Here is a 19,943-nt window from a genome sequence, read left to right on the forward strand (position 1 = left end):
GAGTCACCAATGGCTGTCAACAATGGATCTTCTGTGTGTGTGTGTGTGTGTGTGTGTGTGTGTGTGTGTGTGTGCACGTGTGTACTTGTGGGTGTGTGTGCATGTGGGCTCATTTATGGATACACACACCTCTGTAGGCCTGAGGAGGTTGTGAGGTACTGGCCCTCTTGAGCTCTGTTTTACTCCTTGAAGACAGGGTCTCCCACTGAACCTGGAGCTTACTAGGCAACAACCTCCGGTGGTCCTTTTGTCTCTGCTCTCCCCATTGTTGAGGAAAGGCCTGCCCAGCCGTGCTGGGCTTTTATAAGTATTCTGCAGATCAAGCTCAGGTTCAAGCTCGGTGAGCACACTGATCCACTGAGCCATCTTCCCAGAGTCTCTCTTTGGTTTTTTTTTTTTTTTTTTTTCCTCTTTCTTTTTAAAATTTTACTTTGCAGTGCTGAGGAACAAATCCAGGGCTTTCGTTCTCCTAGGTGAGAGGACCAGTCCTCCCCTCAGTAGCATCTCTGGCTAGGAAAAAAAAAAAGCCCTCTTTCCAACAGCTTATTAAAAAACATTTGTTTTACCAGGTAGTGGTGGTGCACATGTTTAATCCCAGCGCTTAGGAGGCAGAGGCAGGTGGATCTCTGTGCGTTGGAAGCCAGCCTGGTCTACAGAACAAGTTCCAGGATAGTCAAGGCTACACGAAGAAACCCTGTCTCAAAACGAAACAAAGTAACAACAAAAAGCTTTAAAAGCAGCATCAACCACAAAACCCCAAGCATTTGTTTGTGTGTAAAGCTGTCATAGAGCTGGTGATATAGCACCTTTGAAGGCAGTCTAAATCTTATAGTGATGGATTAAACATAAATAATTTTATAGAATATCTTACCATGGCCTTTTAAAACAATTCATTTAATTATAACTGTGCCTGCATTGTGTGTGTGTGTGTGTGTGTGTGTGTGTGTGTGTGTGTATGTGTGGAGTTGGTTCTTTCCTTCTACCTTTTTGTGGGCTCTGGGTCTTGAACTCTGATCTCCAGGCTTCAGCAGCAATCACCTTTACCCACTGAACCCTCTCACTAGCCCCTATTGCAACTTTTAATAATGTAGACATGGCATACACCTGAGCGTGTGATAAGAATAAAAGCTCTTAGGTATTTTGGCTAGACTAGACTAACATTTCTCTATAATTAAAATGAACTTGGCTTGCTCTACCATCAGTGAAGACGAGGTTTCTGAGTGTAGCAGCTGGAACCTGCTTGCCATTTTTGAGCATACATTTAGGAAACTGTAATCAACAAGATACATGTTTATTAAATACTTAAGATATACAGAGGTACGAAACAAAGACAGCAACCTGGCCCTTCTTATAGTCACAGTAGAAGCAGATAGGAAACATGCCAAACAATTTAGTGAACAAAACACAGTGAAGCCAGGAATAGGTTTGGTTTCCTGTTAGTCCATAGAATCTATTTCAGATGATTTGACTTCTTTCTTTGTGCCGACTAAACTCTTCTTGTATTTGTATTGTGGTAGAAGTCATTCATAAGCTGGTGTCTAGGCTCTACCAGCAAAGTGTTCTTGCTGTTGGCATGGAAGCCTGGTGGTACCCGTTGATGTCAAACATGTGATGCGGAATACGGATTCACAAGTGAACATTTGTGGAGCATTCGACTCCTCTTGTGTTGGCTCGAATGAAAATGACCCCCAGAGGCTCATATGTGAGAATCCTTGGTCCCCAGTTGGTGGAACTGCTAGGGAAGGATTAGCAGGCTTGTGGGTTTGTCACTAAGGGTGGCTTTGAGGATTCAAAAGCCCACTCCATTCCCAGTTAGCATTTTCTGCCCTGTGGTTTTGTCTCAAGATGTGAACTCTCAACTACTGCCCCATTGTCAGGCTTGCATGCCCCCTACCATTCTCCCCAACATGGTTGTTGTGGACTCTCTGATAGTAGTAAGCCCCAAATAAATACTCTATTCTATAAGTAACCTTGGTAATAATGTCTTGTCTTGTTTTGTTTTGTTTTGTTTTGTTTTGTTTTGTTTTGTTTTTCGAGACAGGGTTTTTCTGTGTACCCCTGGCTGTCCTGGAACTCACTTTGTAGACCAGACTGGCCTCGAACTCAGAAATCCGCCTGCCTCTGCCTCCCGAGTTCTGGGATTAAAGGCATGCGCCACCACCACCCAGCTGGTAATAATGTCTTATCATAATAGAAAAGCAACAAAAATAGAAGTTGGTACCAGGAATGGGGTTGAACCTATAGACATGTATACCGAGTAGCATAAACACAAATAAAGCATTTTCTTTTATAAGTTGCTTTGGTCATCATCTTAAAATAGCAATAGAAATGGAAGACATGGGCTGGAGAGATGACTTAGCGATTAACAGCACTGACTGCTCTTCCAGAGGTCCCGACTTCAAGTCCCAGCAACCACATGATGGCTCACAGCCATCTGTCATGGGTTCCAGTGCCATCAGAAGATAGCTACAGTGTAAATAAAATAAATAAAATAAAATCTTTAAAAAAGAAAAAGAAAAGGAAAGGAAGATACACTGCAATTTAAAAGAAAGACAATATACAATATCATCCTATTGTAACTTTACTGAAGGCCTTTGGAAGCAGGCAGCTCATCATTATGGCATTGCAAAACGAACTTGGTCACTTTCTGGTTGCTTCAGTCTTAGCTTTATCATAGGGATCAGACCAGTTTCCACTGGGATAGTACTCTTTATCATGATTTTAACAGCTACGTGATGACTCATTTGCCCTTGCTTACTATCTCAAGATTTTAACAGTATTTGCTATACATCTTCTTAGTTCACATTAACATGCAAATAAAATCATTTCTGTATTATGAAAATATTAAAATCATTTGTTTATACATGATTTTACTCTTATATAATCATTCATGAATATATATGCTTATGTGTATGCATTACAAATTTTAAAAGGGGATGAAAATTTGTAACATAATTCAGCAGCAACAGTAGAGAGGCCCTGGATTATTGATTATCTTAGATAACTTAATTCGCCTTTGGGCTGGCTTTATTCTGAGCATGTCACATTGTTTGTCTGATCTAACTATTGATTTACAAATTTGTACATAAAAATTGGAGCAAATACGATATAGAAGAAGGAAATGAAGGGAATTTGATATCCAGAGGAGGCAGTTTGTGTTAAAACCCACCTATAGTCAATGATGAATGTGTATAGACTGGAATAGGAGTGTGGAATTGAAATTATTTGGGGACTATGTATCTCAAATGCAGCGTGTGTTGGTGGTGTCGTGGTAAGTGGAGCTGCCCTCGTAGCATCTCGGATGTTCGGAATTCATTCTTAAATTCTTTGTTAGCAACCACCATGAATTCATTTTCCCAGCTAAGACACAATAGGAGACACAATAATGCCTGTTAGAGGAAAAAGGGTCAAGCATGTGAGATGTGAAATTCTGACTTTTGGCTCTCCCAACGACTTGAAATACAGCAAAATAGCAGAGTGATTTCAAGCTGATATGCGCAGCCTTGAGATCGCTGTGCTTGTCCTTATTCCTGTGTATTTCTGTAGCCACGGTGCTTTGTTTATTTTTATTTTTTTTAAAGATTTATTTATTTATTCTTTGTAAGTACACTGTAGCTGTCTTCAGACACTCCAGAAGAGGGTGTCAGATCTCATTAAGGATGGGTTGTGAGCTACCATGTGGTTGCTGGGATTTGAACTCAGGACCTTTGGAAGAGCAGTCAGTGCTCTTAACTGCTGAGCCATCTCTCCAGCCCCATGGTACTTTATTTTAAGGAAGGCTCTTTTGGTTCCTTCCGTGTTTATCCATTGGTAGGCCTTTCAGGAAGCCATTCCCATTATCTGAGTAGTTATTTCTAGGATGATATTTCTAGGATCTAGACTTAGGGTGTTGTTTCTATGGTGCAAAATACCTTCACAGATATTTCTGGGTGCTTTAAACAAAAATTTGGCTCACGGATGGGACATTGTTGAGACCACGTTATGCTTACAATTGTGTACAAGTTTTGTTTGTGCCTCTGAGTTATTCCTGATAAGCAACCCCAGGGTCCTTCCCTCCCTGATTACATTTGTAAATCTCCAATTAACTCCTCATATTGGCCTTGAGCATTTGTGGGGTGGGGGTAGGGGTGGGGGTAGGGGTGGGGGGGGGAGTTAGTTGAGTTCCGCTGAGAAACTTCAGTGCAGTGGCCTTGGGGCACCCTGGGAAACAGCAGTGCCAAGGATGGGTAGATAGCTTGCTGATGTGCATCAGTGCCTCTTTGCATTTTTTGGAGGCTATTCTGACTTTTCCTCTTTGGTCATCATGTTTTCAGGATCTCCCTAGAGTCCTCCTTCTCCATCAGTTGGCAAAGCAGGAAGGTGCTTGGACCATCCTTCCCTTGTTACCGCAGTAGGTACCTTTAACTCCAACCATGTCAATCATTGGCATTTGGGCCCCTACACTCTTGTACTTCTTAGGAAGGTTTTTCAGACTATGAAGGGGTTATATGTTTTCTGAGATGGTAAATGGATTACACTTGAGTTTTATGTTTTGTGATTACTGTATGAACTAGATTTTTTTTTCCATGACTGGTTCTTACTTATAATTAGTTTTTGCTTACTTTCTTTAAAAAAAAAATGATTTATTTTAGTTTATGGGTATGAGTGTTTGCCTGCTTGTGTATATGTGCACTACCTGCATGCAGTACACGCAGAGGCCAGAAGAGGGCATTGGATCCCCTGGAACTGGAGTTACAGATGGTTGTGAGCTGCGATGTGGGTGCTGGGAATTGAACCCAGGTCCTCTACAAGACCAGTCAGTCCTCTAAGCTACCTCTCCAACCCCAAAGTTTTCTATTTTTAGGTGTGTTTCTTCTTCCTTTTTCTTTCTTTCTTTCTTTCTTTCTTTCTTTCTTTCTTTCTTTCTTTCTTTCTTTCTTTCTTTCTTTCTCTCTTTCTCTCTTTCTCTCTTTCTCTCTTTCTCTCTTCCTTTCTTTTAAAAATACTTATTATATATATATCATATATTATATATATATATATATATATATATATATATATATATATATGAGTATACTGTGGCTGTACAGATGGTTGTGAGCCATGATGTGGTTGCTGGAAATTGAACTCAGGACCTCTGCTCGCTCCGGGCCCCACTTGCTCCAGCCCCTGCTCCCTCCAGCCCAAAGATTTATTTATTATTATATGTAAGTATACTGTAGATGTCCTCAGACATATCACAGAAGAAGTTGTCAGATCTCATTATGGATGGTTGTGAACCACCATGTGGTTGCTGGGATTTGAACTCAGGACCTTGGGTAGAGCAGTCAGTACTCTTAACCACTGAGCCATCTCTCCAGCCTAGTGTGTTTCTTTCTTAAATGACCAAATGCTTCAAACTTACACTTGAAATTGTTCTTCTAAACTGTTGTTACTATGAGAAGAAGGAATTATGAGAACTCTCACCATCTAGAGACTGGTAGTCCCTGGCTTTCTTCTCAGTCGAGCTGAGATTCATAGTGAGAGTATGTGGAGTGTGCACAGCAGACACCTTGCCTTCAGCTTACCGTCCACCAGCCCCTAGATGCTGGCTTAAACTTTACTGCAAACTCCTCTCCTGTCTTGTATAGAATATGTACCGTCAATCCGTATACCATAACCCACTTCTTCCCATCAGCTTTTCTGTAACATACAGCAAGAATTCAGCGTGGATTTTCTTCTGTGAAGAAGAGACGAGACTACAAATCCCCAGACTCCTAGACACACTCAGACGATATGACCCATCTAAGGTGTGTATGACTTCAAAACCTGGCTTTGACTTGGGGGACAATGATTCAGAGAAAACGGGATTTCCATTAAGAAATATTTGAAATAATAGCTTGATCTTGGAAAGTGTTGTGGTGAAAGTCTCTGCCGTTTACAGCTTACAGAGAACATAAAACATTCTCTGTGAAAAAAAGCGTATTTATTTGTGTTGACAACGTAAAGAAGTGAAAACCATAGCAAAGGCAGTAACAGCAGCAGCGCCTTTGTAGAATCGTAGACCAATTTTCTACAGGAATAAAATTAAATTGCCTGTTTTCCTTATCAGAAAAGGGCACATATACAACACATAGAAGTGTTTTTATTTATTTATGTTTTATTTTATCTTACATGTAGGGATGTTTTGCATGCTTGTGTGTGTGTGTAACTATGTCTGTGGAATACAGGCCATGTGTGTTGGTATAGCAATAAGAGCTGGCCAACACTCGCCAACAGACTGCTTTGCAAACGGCATGGTCCACCAGTGTAATAAACCCCAGTGGTTTTGGTGGGTGTTAAGTGTTGGAAGCATCCATTGTGGCTTCTTTCCGTTGATTTCTGAGAAGCCAGAGATGTGACTGGATGGGAAGCCCGTTAGGTAGGAGAAAGGATACAAACATGGTTACCCCAGTCCTCCTAGCCGGTGCCAGCCCCAGCTATGGCCTGTGTTGCTGCGTTTTGAGGCTTTTGTGTTTCCTTCTGACTTGTGGGAGACCCCTAAATCTTATCATCTTTTCGAATGTTGGGTTTTCGGCCCCTTTCCCAGTGTCCGCTTCACCCAGAGACCATTGCCTCATTACCCATGGTTCTAATTCTGCAGGGGAGATGGTGACTCACGGAGACTTTTTAATGAAATCAGGATGATAAATGGAGAAGTTCAAAGGGAGTTCATGAGAAGCAAGTTCAGATCGGAGGCGAAAGGAGACGTGTGCGCCTTCCCTTTCTGAACTTTGTTGTATGGAGAAAATAAAATCTATGATGTTTTATTTCTTTTGAAGGTAGCATGACGGAATACAGATTACATAATGTTGAGGTCAGTTCAAACCAGTGGGGATCCCCCCCCTCTACTGTTTGAAATCTTAGGAGGAAAAGAAGGTCAATGCTGACACAAAGAAGGCACACTGAAATAAATAACTGTGCCATGCACTGGGAACTGACTGGGCATTTTGATTCTGATACTCTCCACCTCACAGTCTTCCAGGCGTCTGTGCCAATGCAATCTTAGGTCCTCGTTCAGTGTTTTAAATGTATAAATTTAACAGTTATTGAAGCAGTTGATCTCAATTCAAATGCCTTCTTAGCTGGTTTCTGTAAATCTCCTATATCTTCTTTGAGCTTTTCCACCCCATAGTATGCCTTTAACATCTGAATAGCTGATAAGGCGTATTAACTTTGATTTATTTTTAAAAGCAATGAGGCACAGTGCTAGTTATGAGTAGTCCTTGTGGAATATCATTGGTTATTTTTCCAATTACATCTATCTTATTGTTGTTCTTTCCACGGAGCTACTAAGAAAGCCATTCGTTCTGAAGGAAGATGTATGGTTCTTTCCAGAGTCTCCATTGAGTCCTTCCTTAAAATAGTTTATGACCTCAATAAAAATATGAATAGGCAGTCCTATGTACTTTATAATAGCTGGACACTGTAATTAGGAGATAAAATATGACGATATGCTTTGCGTCAAAGAGTGTTGGCACGGAAGGTTCCGGTGGGGAAAGCTCTTTGAGAAGGGATGGGGAGGTTAGAAGAATAGGGCTTCCGGGTCTAGGATCAGCTCTTCCGGTCCCTCCTGACACCTTCAGCGGCTGTGTGTGTTTTTCTTGTGTTTGCCTTTTCTCAGTGCCTGTGGAGGTCTGAGCCAGGCCATCCTGTTGTGGCTGGCTGTGGATGCTTTTCATTGTACTTTGAACACAGACAACATTCCTCTAGTACGAGAAGCCCGATCTGGTCCATTTGCCTCTTTTCCTATCAGGTTCCCTGCACCTACTGTGTGCCAGACACGTGGGACTTGCTCATCATTGATGATTTTAGTTCCTCTACCCCGGGGACTTCGGTGGCACACTAACTGCATTCACATTTCTTCCTCAATCCCCCCTCCCCCCCACACACTGTGAGGTTCTTGATATTATTTCACGCTATTGTTTGTCTTTGTTGTTTCTCTCTCTTTCCAGGGCAGGCTCCGCCCACCCCCTATCCCCCACCCCCTGGTCCATTGCTGTGCCTCCTTTACTTTCCCCTTCAATTGTACAAGCTGCATCCCTGATCGTTGTAGGCTCTTGATAAGTATGGAGGGAATGAATGAATGAATGAATGAATGAGTGGATGAATATAACTCGGGAAGGAAATTCTCAAAGGTTTATTTTAAACCTCTGTGGTTGGAGCTGGAGAGATGGCTCAGGGGTTAAGAGCACTGGCTACTCTTACAAAAGACCCATGCTTGAACCCCATGCATCCTCATGATGGCTTACAGGCCATTTACTCCAATTTCAGGAGATCCGATGCCCTCTTCTGGCCATTGCACACATGTGGTGCATAGACAGACATGCAGACAAAAACCTTATTCACAGAAAATATAAATAAGTCTTTTATAAGAAACTCTGTGGTTTCCTTTGCCTTAATATTCTTATGTGGAGTATTCTATAAAAAATACCTCTCAGGTTGGAGAAAGGGATAAAGACACTTGTAGCCAAACCTGACTGTGTTTGAATGCTAGCACCCACAACTGTCCTCTTACACACACACAATCTAAATAATAATACAATTTAAAATAAAGAACAATTCTTATATTTATGGTATAACGATAGCTAGTATTTTGTTCACACCAATGAACTGATTTTCAGTTGCTTCTTAACTATAAAGATTGTGATAGATTTATTATCCTATTTGTGTTAATTATATTTTCATTTAGATTTTACAGAAACATAATTCATGTTTAACTTCGTCTCCCAAGATATTTAGTTGGCTAATTCTGCCGCTACAGCTTTGCTTTTGGCCTTACAATCAAGTGGCTTTTCAAGAATTACATTTTATCTCTTTATTTAACAGGAATGGTTTTTAGGAAAAGCACTGTATGACGAAGAGTCGACGATCATCCACCATTACGCCTTCTCTGAGAACCCAACAGTCTTTAAATATCCCGACTTCGCTGCTGGCTGGGCCCTTAGCATCCCGCTGGTGAACAAGTAAGGGTTCAGTAGATGCTTTGCGGAGTGTGTGTTATTTCACCGACTTTGGAAACGGATGGCTCATGGGTTCTCTGAGGTGGTCTGAAGGACTGGGAAAAGGACAGAGCACCAGACAGGAGAGGAAGCTTTGCCTCAGCAGGGTCCCTTACAAAGCCCTGCAGACAGACCATTCCCCTCTTTCTATTTCCTAGGAGTTTCTGGCAAAATGAAGTGACTAATAAGTCATGAGACTGAGGGAGGGGACCAAAGGGGCAGAAAACTTGGAGGAATCATGTGACTCACGGGGGTTGGAGAGCTTGCTAATTAAGGAAATGAATATGCAGATGTAGCTTGGGCCAGGCTCAGGCCCGCTGCTGAAAACTCTCTGGGCAATGGTGTCTGTCAAGACCCACAACGTGAGGACTCCACCACGTTCTGACTCAGGAGAGGCGATACCCCAAATCACTCACGAGAAACGATCTTGATGTAAACTGCAAGAGGACTTTTATTTCAAGAGCACTCTTGGGCACACAGTCATACACCACGCAGGGGTAGAGGACTGTGGTGCCCTGAGTAGCTGGTAAGGGGGTATTTAAAAGAATAAACCACAACTCAAGGGGGTGGGGAGGGCGTTGTTGGAAAATACCAAAAATACCAGTTAAGAGTCATGAGGAAGTGCAAAGTCACAAGAGTCACAAGGAATACCTGGTAATTGTGCGGGATTATTTCTTAAGACAGTTTCTATGAGCCCCTAACAATAGCACATTTGCATAGTGGGTTCCATGAATAGTCAGGGTGGTCCTTTTTGAACAAACACTCCCTGAACCCAGGGAGGAATGTAGCTGTTTTATGATTAGCATGCCTTGGAGCATTGAGTCACAAAGGTCACATTCTCAAGCCTGGGCCTAAAGGCCTAGTTTTTATGTTTCACTTTTTCAGGTAGAGCTTTATAAATTAAATTTAGTTTGGTTTCTAAGTGGCATGCAACATTATACATGCTAGTGGGTACCACACAGTGTTTCAGTACATGTAGAGGCTGCACACTGGTTCAGTCAGGGTATAGAGAGGCTGGGGAGATAGCTTGTGGAGGATCCAGGTTTGATTCCCAGCACCCACGTGGAGGCTCACAACCACCTGTAACTCCAGTTCCTGGGGAGCCAATGTCACCTGTGGCCTCTGCGGGCCCTCACTGCAGGCACACAGTGTGCTCACATCTATGCACACCAGTGCTCGCACACTTGAAGTACAAAGAAATGTATAGATCAGGAAATGTACATTCCTTTTCTCAAACAAGATTATCATTTATGGTAAGAGCATCCAAACTCCTTTCTTTCTTCTAAGCGTTTTGGAATTATTACAGGACATAATTATTAATTTTTATATGTAAAGTTTATTTTTATTATGGTATTTAAATTTTAAAATAAAACACCGAACTGCAGTTTCTTCTTTATCTTGTCCTCCCAGCCCTCCTCCCCATCCCTGCCCCCCCCTCCCATTTCTCTTTAGAAAAGGCAGGCCTCACATGGATATAAATCAGCCATGGCCTATCAAGTTGCAGTAAGACTAAGTGCCTCCTCTCTTATTAAGGCAACACAGGGTAGCCCAGTAGGGGGAAAGGGTCCCAAAGGTAGGCAACAGAGTCAGAGACAGCTTCTGCTCCCACCATTAAGAGTCCCACAAGAAGCCAGGTGTGGTGGCGCACGCCTTAAATCCCAGCACTTGGGAGGCAGAGGCAGGCGGATTTCTGAGTTCGAGGCCAGCCTGGTCTACAAAGTGAGTTCCAGGACAGTTCCAGGTTATACAGAAAAATTTGACTAAGGGACCGGAGAAATGGCTCAGCAGTTAAGAGCACTGGCCGCTCTTCCAGAGGATTCTGTTTTGGTTCCCACAAGGCATTTCATAACCATGCGTGATTCCAGACCCAAGGGATTCAGCGCCCTCTCCTGGCCTCCGTGGACACTGCATGCAAGTGACTCACAGACATACATGCAGGCAAACTGTCCATATAAATCAAATAAATAAGAATTTTAAAAATTGGCCAAGACAAGACGTCCTCCATTCCTTCTCCTACACAGTATTGAGTAAATGTTGAATAAGCCCTTTGTTAGAGACAGACAGAAGGCACAGGAGGAGGGGTAGGGATTCATTTAAGTTTGCTTTTGGTCTAACTATGCCAAAGGGAAGACTCTTTTTCCTTTGACGTGGTATCCTTACACTTGAGGATCATCTAGCGAAGAGCAGCTTTCTAGGGAAGGTTCTTCAGCTTAGCCTTGAAAACGAAAGGGTTGCTCGGTGAAAGTTGGGTGTAGAGAACTAGAGGGGGGCGGGGTGTGCGTGCGTGCATGCGTGGGGCTTAAGACAGATGCTGGAGAAATGCAGAGCCTCCCAGACCATGTAGGAATGAGGGGCTCTATTCAGGGTAAGAAAGGAACCATGGGAGAATCTTTTTTTTTTTTTTATTAAGAAGAGAGAAAACTGGTATTTTTCACCCAAGCCACATGCTTTTATCTTAAAAATTTGTATTTTGTTCAGCTATTAGAAATTTTCATGAATCTGTTTTTCTTGTTTGACAGTTCTTTCGCTCTGAAAGCAAACAAGCAAACAAACAAAGGAATGTTTCTGTTTTCCAGGCTTGCCAAAAGATTAAAGAGTGAGGCGCTGAAGTCTGACTTCACAATTGATTTAAAGCACGAGGTAGGTCACGATTGATTAGGTCTCAGGGACCCAGGAGTCACCAAGTTGAGCTCAGTGGTTGCTAGGACGGTCATGACTATTGCTACTACCTCTGTACCAAAGAAGAAATAGTTATGCATTTTGATGCAGAAATTGCGTTTTACATTTTACATCCCATAATAGTGCCTTTGCCGACACCCCCTCTTGTTTTCCCTACTGAGGTAATTTCACCGCAGAAGGTGGAGAAGGATTGGGGGTAGCGGAAGGTTGAATCTCATGGTTCATAAGTCTTTGCCTTTTTAGGTAGATGGGCGAGAGATGAATGTTTAAAAGCACGCCAAAATGAAATTTTTGTTTGTTTGGTTTTTTGTTTTGTCGAGACAGGGCTTCTCTGTATAGCCCTGGCTGTCCTGGAAATCACTTTGTAGACCAGGCTGGCCTCGAACTCAGAAATCCGCCTGCCTCTGCCTCCCAAGTGCTGGGATTAAAGGCGTGTGCCACCACTGCCTGGCTCAAAATGAAATTTTAATTGATTGTTTGAGACTCTCACATCATGTACCCTGATCATACTCACTTCCTAATCTTCCCATATTTGCCCTCCTCCCCACCCCCACTTCTCCTATACCCTTCTCTCCCCTCCAAAACTGCAAAAAACAAAAACAAAAACAAAACAAAAGAAAAAAAAAGTCCATTTTGTGTTGTCCGTATACTTACTGGACAGTCAAATTCCTAGTGGCCGGCCCCAACTATGCCCCCCAGGAGGATGAGTGTTCTCTGCCTGCATCCTCTCTAGATGCTAAGGATTGGTTTCTTTTTCTTTCACGTGTATGAGTGTTTGCCTATGTGTATGCATGTGTGCTGTGTGTGTGCAGTAACCACAGTGGCCAGAGGGGGCATCAGATCCCCTGGAACAGAGCTACGGGCAGTTCTAAGTCACTGTTGGGTGATGGAAACTGACCCCCAGTCCTCTGCCAGAGCAGAAAGTCATGACTGCCGAGTCACCTCTCTAGCTCAAAGAGTGGTCACTTGTATTAATTATTACTCTCTCTTGATTGTGTCTGCTTGGCCCCTGATTTTTCATTGTTTCTATGAACAGGTTGGGCATAATTGTAAACTTTTTTTTTTTAACTGCAACTTACTTTTAAAAAATACGTTTTCTTTTTTTGGGCTGGGCAGATGGCTCAGTTGGTAAAGTGATCATTGTATTAGTGTAAGGATCTGCATTCAGATCCATGCACCCACAGGAAAAGGCAGGCAGTGCCAGTGCTGGGAGACAGAGACAGGCAGACTCCGGGAACTTGTCTCCAGCAAGGCCACGCCTCCTAATCCTTCTCAGGCAGTTCCACCAACTAGGACCAAGCATCCAGACATAGGAGCCTGTGGGGACCGTTCTCATTCAAACCAGGTCACTGCTGGTGACTCTGGGAAATGGAGCTGAGGTTTCATTCCTTGTGTTACTTTCTGTGGTCTTCCTCTAAGCACTTTAGTGTTGGTTTGGGGATTTTCTTTTGTCATCTCTGGGTTTGTTTGTTTGTTTACATGTATTGATTCATAACTGTTTATAAGTTATAAAGTGTCAGATCAATCTATGTGGTGTTGCCATTCTTTAAAAAACTTGTGGGTTTTTGGAGTCCCACGTCCACTCCGCCACAGGGCTAAGGCTGCTCATGGAGGTGGGATGCAGGATGTGGGAGTTTTGACTGTGCTTAACCCTCGCTGGTGCCGGGCGGGCAGGCGTCGGGCTAGGAGAAGCTGTTGGACACTGGTCAGGGGGTGGGGGAGCACAGAGGTCCCTGGGGACTGACGGAACCGACTGGGGGTTCCCGGCCCTGCAAGGGTGCCCGCGGGCTGGATCTATCCGGGGACTGAGGGGAAAAGCGGAGAGCAGGGTTTTGGCTGGGTCCCGCGGGGAGGAGAGTCCTGTTTGGTGGGCAGCTTGGCTTGGTGGAGGCCGTGGCTGGGAGCTCTGAGAAGCCTCCTGCGGGAGATGCAGCTCTTTAGACGAAGGCCTGTTCCATTGCTCCCCACAGCTGATCCCGATGAGAAGAGACAGTCCATGGTTTTAAGGCATTTATTGTAATGGCAGAGAGTTGTGCTGAGTAAAACAGTACCCCACTTTCTCGGGGCGGACCTGAGGTTAAGTGTTAAGTACCTTTTGCAGGGAGGAGTGTCTGGGAAGAGGAGTTTATTGGCTAAGCCCTTTGGACATTATTAAAATGGAGATCTGTCTTGAGGCTACATGACCTATGGTCATGTTTTCTACCTGTGGGGGTGGTGGGAGGGGGAGGGGAGGTTGGGACATTGCCCTTACATGACTGATGGCCACAGAATTATGGAGAGCTTGGCCTCATGTCTAGGGCCTGGTGTCCAGGAACGTGGCAAAGCACCTACTGTCCCTTGCAGAGTTTTCTCCTGCAGGGTCACCTGTGGGGTAACCAGAGTTTCAAACCTAGCTCAACCAGAAACCAGGCTACTTTCAGGGTCCCACAAAAGCTGAGGAAAGTTTCTATTGACTATTAATATATCGACATGGTTCAACCTAATGCTCTTTCTAGGAGGCATGTCCCGCTGCCTCCTGGGACATTTTGTACCATTTTATATCTGTGGTTTTGGCTTAGCTCTGTCCTTTCCGCTGCTCTCTTGTCTTGAGCTAGATTGCCCTCTACATCTGGGACAAAGGTGGAGGACCGGCCCTCACCCCTGTGCCTGAGTTTTGTACAGAAGATGTGGACCCCCGCTGCGTCACCACGTTCCATTCTTTCCTACCGCTCTGTGTAAGTGAGAAAACCTACGTCCTCCTGGACCAGAGGAGGATGTGCCTGTTGTGTGTACAACATTTGCTTGTGGTGGACATAACATTGTGCTGGCAATTTATGTATTTAAATATAAACCAGCTTTTGCTCCAAGCCAGGACACAGCCATATGCCTGTGCCTTCTAGGTAAGTACTGTTGGCATTCCCCTCTTCCGTATTGAGATGAGGGATGCACGGAGAGGCAGTGTTGCTGGACCCAAGTCTGTCTGCTTAACACTCAGAAGCCAGTACCAGGGAAGTACCAGGGAGAGGAGAGCTGGAGGGAAGCAAGTAGGTCATGTGACTAGGTCATGTGAGGGCCTGTGCAGCACACCTGGAGGTGGAAAGGGGGTCATCTCCCAGAGACTATCTCAGAGAAAGCTGGTGTGCGTGCATGTGTGTGTGTGTGTGTTTTGTGTGTGTGTGTGTGTGTGTGTGTGTGTGTGTTTTGTGTGTGACAGGGCTTTGTGGGAAGGGAAAGGTAGGGGGCAGTGGGCAGTGGGCAGAAAGAGTGGGTGCACTGAGTAGGGCCTTTGTCCTGTAAAGCCTACCCCTCTGTCCTTATACCCTTCTTCCTGTCTTTCCCCCTCTGCTCTTTTCTTTCTACCCCTCCCTCCCTCCCTCCCTTCCCTCCCCTCCCCTCTCTCCCCCTCTCCCCTCTTTTGCTTCTTCCCCTTCCCTTTTCCCTCCCTCCCTCCCTCCCTTCCCTCCCCTCCCCTCTCTCCCCCTCTCCCCTCTTTTGCTTCTTCCCCTTCCCTTTTCCCTCCCTCTCCCTCCCTCTCATCCTCTCCCTTCCCTCCCCTTCCCTCCCTCTCCCTCCCTCTCTTCCTCTCTCTCCCCTCTCTCCTCCTTTCATCTGTCCCTTCCTAGCTTCCTCCCACCCCCTCTCTCCCTCCCTCCCTCCCTCCCCCAGCTCCAGCATCACACTAACAGCGCTCTTCCTCGGCTGCTCACAACCATGTCCCAGCCCTTTATATGCTTTACATTTAAAGTGTAAGGAAGTAAACTAAACCTCACATTCTGGTGTTACGTGAGGGTCACCAGATATTCTGGAAGTCCAAAGCAAGACTGCAGTTAACACTCTTAACCACTTAGCAGAGCGGGAAGTCATGGAAGGGAAGCTCTGCCCAGGTCCACTAAGGAGTGGCCTGAGGTGATAGGAGTTTGGTTCCAGTCCTTAGAACGGTACAAGGCCTGCCCACATGCCTGCCCCTACCACTCTCAGCAGGCGATCTTGCTTTTGATGTTCTGGCACAGTTCTGATTCTCATGGAGCAGACACTAAGTCTTCATGGCAGATCTATGGTTGACTCCCACTATAACCCTGAAGGCTCTGAAACTTACTAGACCGTTGACCTTTGGGTTTTTTTCTATCGTTAAGGCAATATATTCTATAACCTCACGCAGTATGTGCTATTCTCAAGTCAGTTATGGAAAAGGTTGTGTGTACTGTCTTAAAAGGTACACAGAAACTGCATACACACTACACACATACACACATATACACATACACACTGCACACACATTCACATATGCACACATACACACTGCACACACATACACACACCACATACACATACTACACACTCATACACACACCACATACACATACTGCACACACATATATTGCATACACACACTGTGCACACACTGCACACACACACTGCACACACATACTGTACACACATACACTGCATACACACATGGCACACATACACTGCATACACAAACTGCACATACCTGCACAAACACACTGTACATACATACACATACACTGCATAGACACACTGTACACACATGCACACATACTGCACACACTCACTCATACACACTGCATGCACTCATAGCACACATATACACTGTATACATAAACTGCACACACACACTGCACACATGCATATACTGCATAGACACACTGCACACACACATACACTGCACAGACACACTGCACACTCACGTGCACACACTGCACATACTGCATACACTCACACATACATACTGTACACACATACACTATACACATACTTAGCATACACACATTGCATGCACATACACTGCACATACACATGTACCCACACTGTGCACACATACACTGCACACACATATACTGCATGCACACATGCACACACTCACACATACACACTGTACACACTGCGCACACACTGCACACACATACACTACATAATACACTGCACACATACACCTTAGAGTGTGACAATAGAGGGGACTTGTAATACTTGCAGTTCCCAATGGGCTACCAGTCTTTTCAGACCTGAAACCTATTTGCTTTGCAATGCTCTTGGTATCTTGAGTAACAAGTACATCACTATGAGCCACCCCCAAACTTTTTAAGTGGTGGCTTCACCATGACTCTTATTACAGTCGTACAAGAAGACACGTAAGAAAGTGTGTTCTAGTTTGCTCATTGTTGCTGTGACAAACTGACCAAAGGAAGATGGGGGAGAGAAGGGTTTATTTGGCTTCTCCACCCCCATCACAGTCCACCATGAAAGGAAGTCAGGGCAGGCATTGGAGGCAGGAACTGAAGCAGAGACCGTGAAGGAACACTGTTACCTGGCTTACTCTCCATGGCTTTCTCAGCCAGCTTTTTAATACAAACCAGGGCCACTTGCTAAGGAATGATGTCGCCCACAGTGGACTGAGTCCTCCTACATCAATCTTTAACGGAGAGAGTGTCCCACAGGCCAGGCTGATGGAAACAAATACTCAATTGAGAGGCCATCTTCCCAAGTGACTGTAGTTTGTGTGAGGGCAACAAAAAGTGTACCCATTAGGTGGGGCCAGAGCTGCCCCAGGGAGAAGCTGAAGGTGTACATTGTCATCAAATCCCTCTGTGCCTCCTTCAACCTATGTGGGCTTCTTCCCACCCAGGGTTAGAAGCAGAGGGCAGAATATCCATGGCCTAAACTCAAGTAGACAGTAAGAGTCATGTATGACTTCCAGCACCACGTATGGCCAGACCCAGAGAAGCAGACATCTCCCTCTTGCACGAAGTCACCTTCTGTTCCTCTCCCTCTGTCAAAATCTCCACTAGTTGAGAACACGACTAGACAGTAACTCACATTTGTTAGTTACATGCCATGTGCTTAGTAAGTTAGCAGTGACAGCAGCCTTCTGGTGACTGTTAGTCCTGATCTCTAAATGACCAGGGGAGTCCAGAGGGCTTAGGGGGCTTGTACGTATGGCTCTTGGTCTGCAACTGCTGAGCAAGGACACAGCTGTAAGGCTGAGCCGGGGTACAGGTGCAAGGCTGAGCCAGGGTACAGGTGCAAGGCTGAGCCAGGGTACAGGTGCAAGGCCCAGCTGGGGTACAGGTGCAAGGCCCAGCTGGGGTACAGGTGCAAGGCTGAGCTGGGGTACAGGTGCAAGGCCCAGCTGGGGTACAGGTGCAAGGCTGAGCCAGGGTACAGGTGCAAGGCCCAGCTGGGGTACAGGTGCAAGGCCCAGCTGGGGTACAGGTGCAAGGCTCAGCTGGGGTACAGGTGCAAGGCCCAGCTGGGGTACAGGTGCAAGGCCCAGCTGGGGTACAGGTGCAAGGCTGAGCTGGGGTACAGGTGCAAGGCCCAGCTGGGGTACAGGTGCAAGGCTGAGCTGGGGTACAGGTCCTGGCCTTATCTGGAGGACAGGTTCAGGGCTGAGCTAGGATTCAGGACCAGGACTGACCTGGGGTATAGGTAAAGGGCTAAGCTAGGATTCATGTCTGGGGCTGAGCTGGGATGTACGTTTAGGCTTGGGAGGGAGATAGGTTCAAGGCTGGACTCACGTAGGTCCAGGGTTGGAGCTGGGAGGCAGGTTCTGTGCTGTCTGACTCCAGAGCCTACACTATCAGTTTTCTTCCATGTCCCCTTTCTTCCCTAAAACTACCATGGAAATGGATATCTATAGCATCGATTATTTTAACTACATTTAAGATCTACTGTGGGCATGAAGTCTGGGTAATGCTGACCTACAAATGTATGTAATGTTTTTTCTTCTTCTTTCTCTCCCCTACCCCCACTTTTTAGGGAGTACCGGTAAAGAAGGAGGAGATTTTTGTTGCAGTGAAAACGTGCAAGAAATTTCATGCTGACAGAAGTATGTTTGGGGCTTTTCCCTTTTCTTGAACTTTTGAGATCCTAAATGTCTGTGAAACAGTGCAAGCCAGGTGCAAACTCAAGATGGGAAGATTATGCTTAGGGGATGCCAAGGGAAAGAGGCTGTTAGGTCAGGGTTCCTTGCTGGGCCACTCCAATCCTTGAGATCACTTAGCAGAGGCAATTTTGTCTTGAAGCGTGAGTGGTCATAGCTCTTCTAAATACTGTGGAGATCAGCACCTTATATTGAAAATGGTAGCCTCAGCTGTGGCAGCCTTGGAGACAGCGTGCAAGTGGAAGTCTGTTCTGTCAAGGGTCCTGCTGTATGAAAGCCACCAAAGGGGCTTCCAAAGAAATACAATACCAACAACGATAATCCTTTTTATATTTATTCCCTGTGTACACGTTATTACTTTTTAATGAAGAGTCACAGGTTTGCTTTGGAAAAGAGAAAAAAGAGTCACCTCAGAGACAGAGGCCTGACTTATAGAAACACCGGGGTGCACGCAGATTTCTGGTGTCTCATTGTAGAACTTTGCTAGCTAAAGTGATAAGGTTAAAAGAAGAAAAGGCACATCATAATATAAATAGGCATAATTCCTCTTTTCCTGTCTCATCTGAATCTGCGCTTTGCTGGTGCTTAGAACTGGGTATGCTTTTGTATGAGCTCATTTTAGCACTTCTGTTTTTCCTTGGGAAGACTGGTGACACGGGGCGTGGCCTAAATGTAAGGGCGTGGCCTAAATGTAAGGGGCGTGGCCTAAATGTAGGGAGCTTCCTAACACAGCTGTCATGGTCCTGGGAATAGGGTGTTGGGAGATTCGTGTGTGTGTGTGTGTGTGTGTGTGTGTATGCAGTAGCGCAATCTGAATAGGTTATATATAGTTTAAGGAAGAAGATATTTGTAAAACAAAAGACTATTCTAATTTGAATTTATAGGGTTACCTATGACATCACCGATTAAAACGCAGTAATGAGTTAATGAGTTGCTAGGTTTGCTTGGATTGGTCATGCCAAATCCCAAATCCTATTAAATTGGACTGACTAAATCGATGTATTTATTATACAAGGAGGCCTACAGTTAATAGTCAATCAAAGAGTTTAAATAAGACTTTTATTTATCATAAATTTAACCTAAATTTAATCTAAATCTGGCAGGCAGGGCTTTTGGGGGTGATTGTGAAAAATATCCTTGAGGGCCTGGAGAAGTAAAAAGCACTGGCTGCTGTTGCAGACGACCTGCATTCAGTCTTCAGCGCCCACATAATGGCTCCCTTCTGTGTAACTGCAGCTCCAGGGTTTCTGGTGCCCTCTTCTGGCCTCCACAGGCACTGCACACACATAATGCACAGGCATATAATAAAAATAAATCTTTAAATTTTTTGAAAAAAAGGTCGTGGGAAACTGCACTAAATTTCTTTTTTCTTTTTTACTTTGCAG

The 19,943-nt window shown here is 44.7% G+C and overlaps 1 protein-coding gene across 3 annotated transcripts in view; it reads left to right on the top strand.

Moving 5' to 3' along the window:
* B3glct (beta-3-glucosyltransferase) overlaps positions 1–19,943 on the top strand; it is an 84,500-nt gene that overhangs the window by 42,998 nt on the left and 21,559 nt on the right. For all 3 annotated transcript variants that reach the window (XM_030254627.1, XM_030254628.1, NM_001081204.2), the window contains 6 exons: positions 4,314–4,390; positions 5,657–5,768; positions 8,827–8,963; positions 11,576–11,639; positions 14,273–14,392; positions 18,435–18,504. In XM_030254627.1, the coding sequence (XP_030110487.1) occupies positions 4,314–4,390; positions 5,657–5,768; positions 8,827–8,963; positions 11,576–11,639; positions 14,273–14,392; positions 18,435–18,504 (580 nt within the window). The remainder of the gene's footprint in view (positions 1–4,313; positions 4,391–5,656; positions 5,769–8,826; positions 8,964–11,575; positions 11,640–14,272; positions 14,393–18,434; positions 18,505–19,943) is intronic.

The sequence above is a fragment of the Mus musculus genome, chromosome 5 (genome assembly GCF_000001635.26).
Source record: "Mus musculus strain C57BL/6J chromosome 5, GRCm38.p6 C57BL/6J".
NCBI lineage: Eukaryota > Metazoa > Chordata > Mammalia > Rodentia > Muridae > Mus > Mus musculus.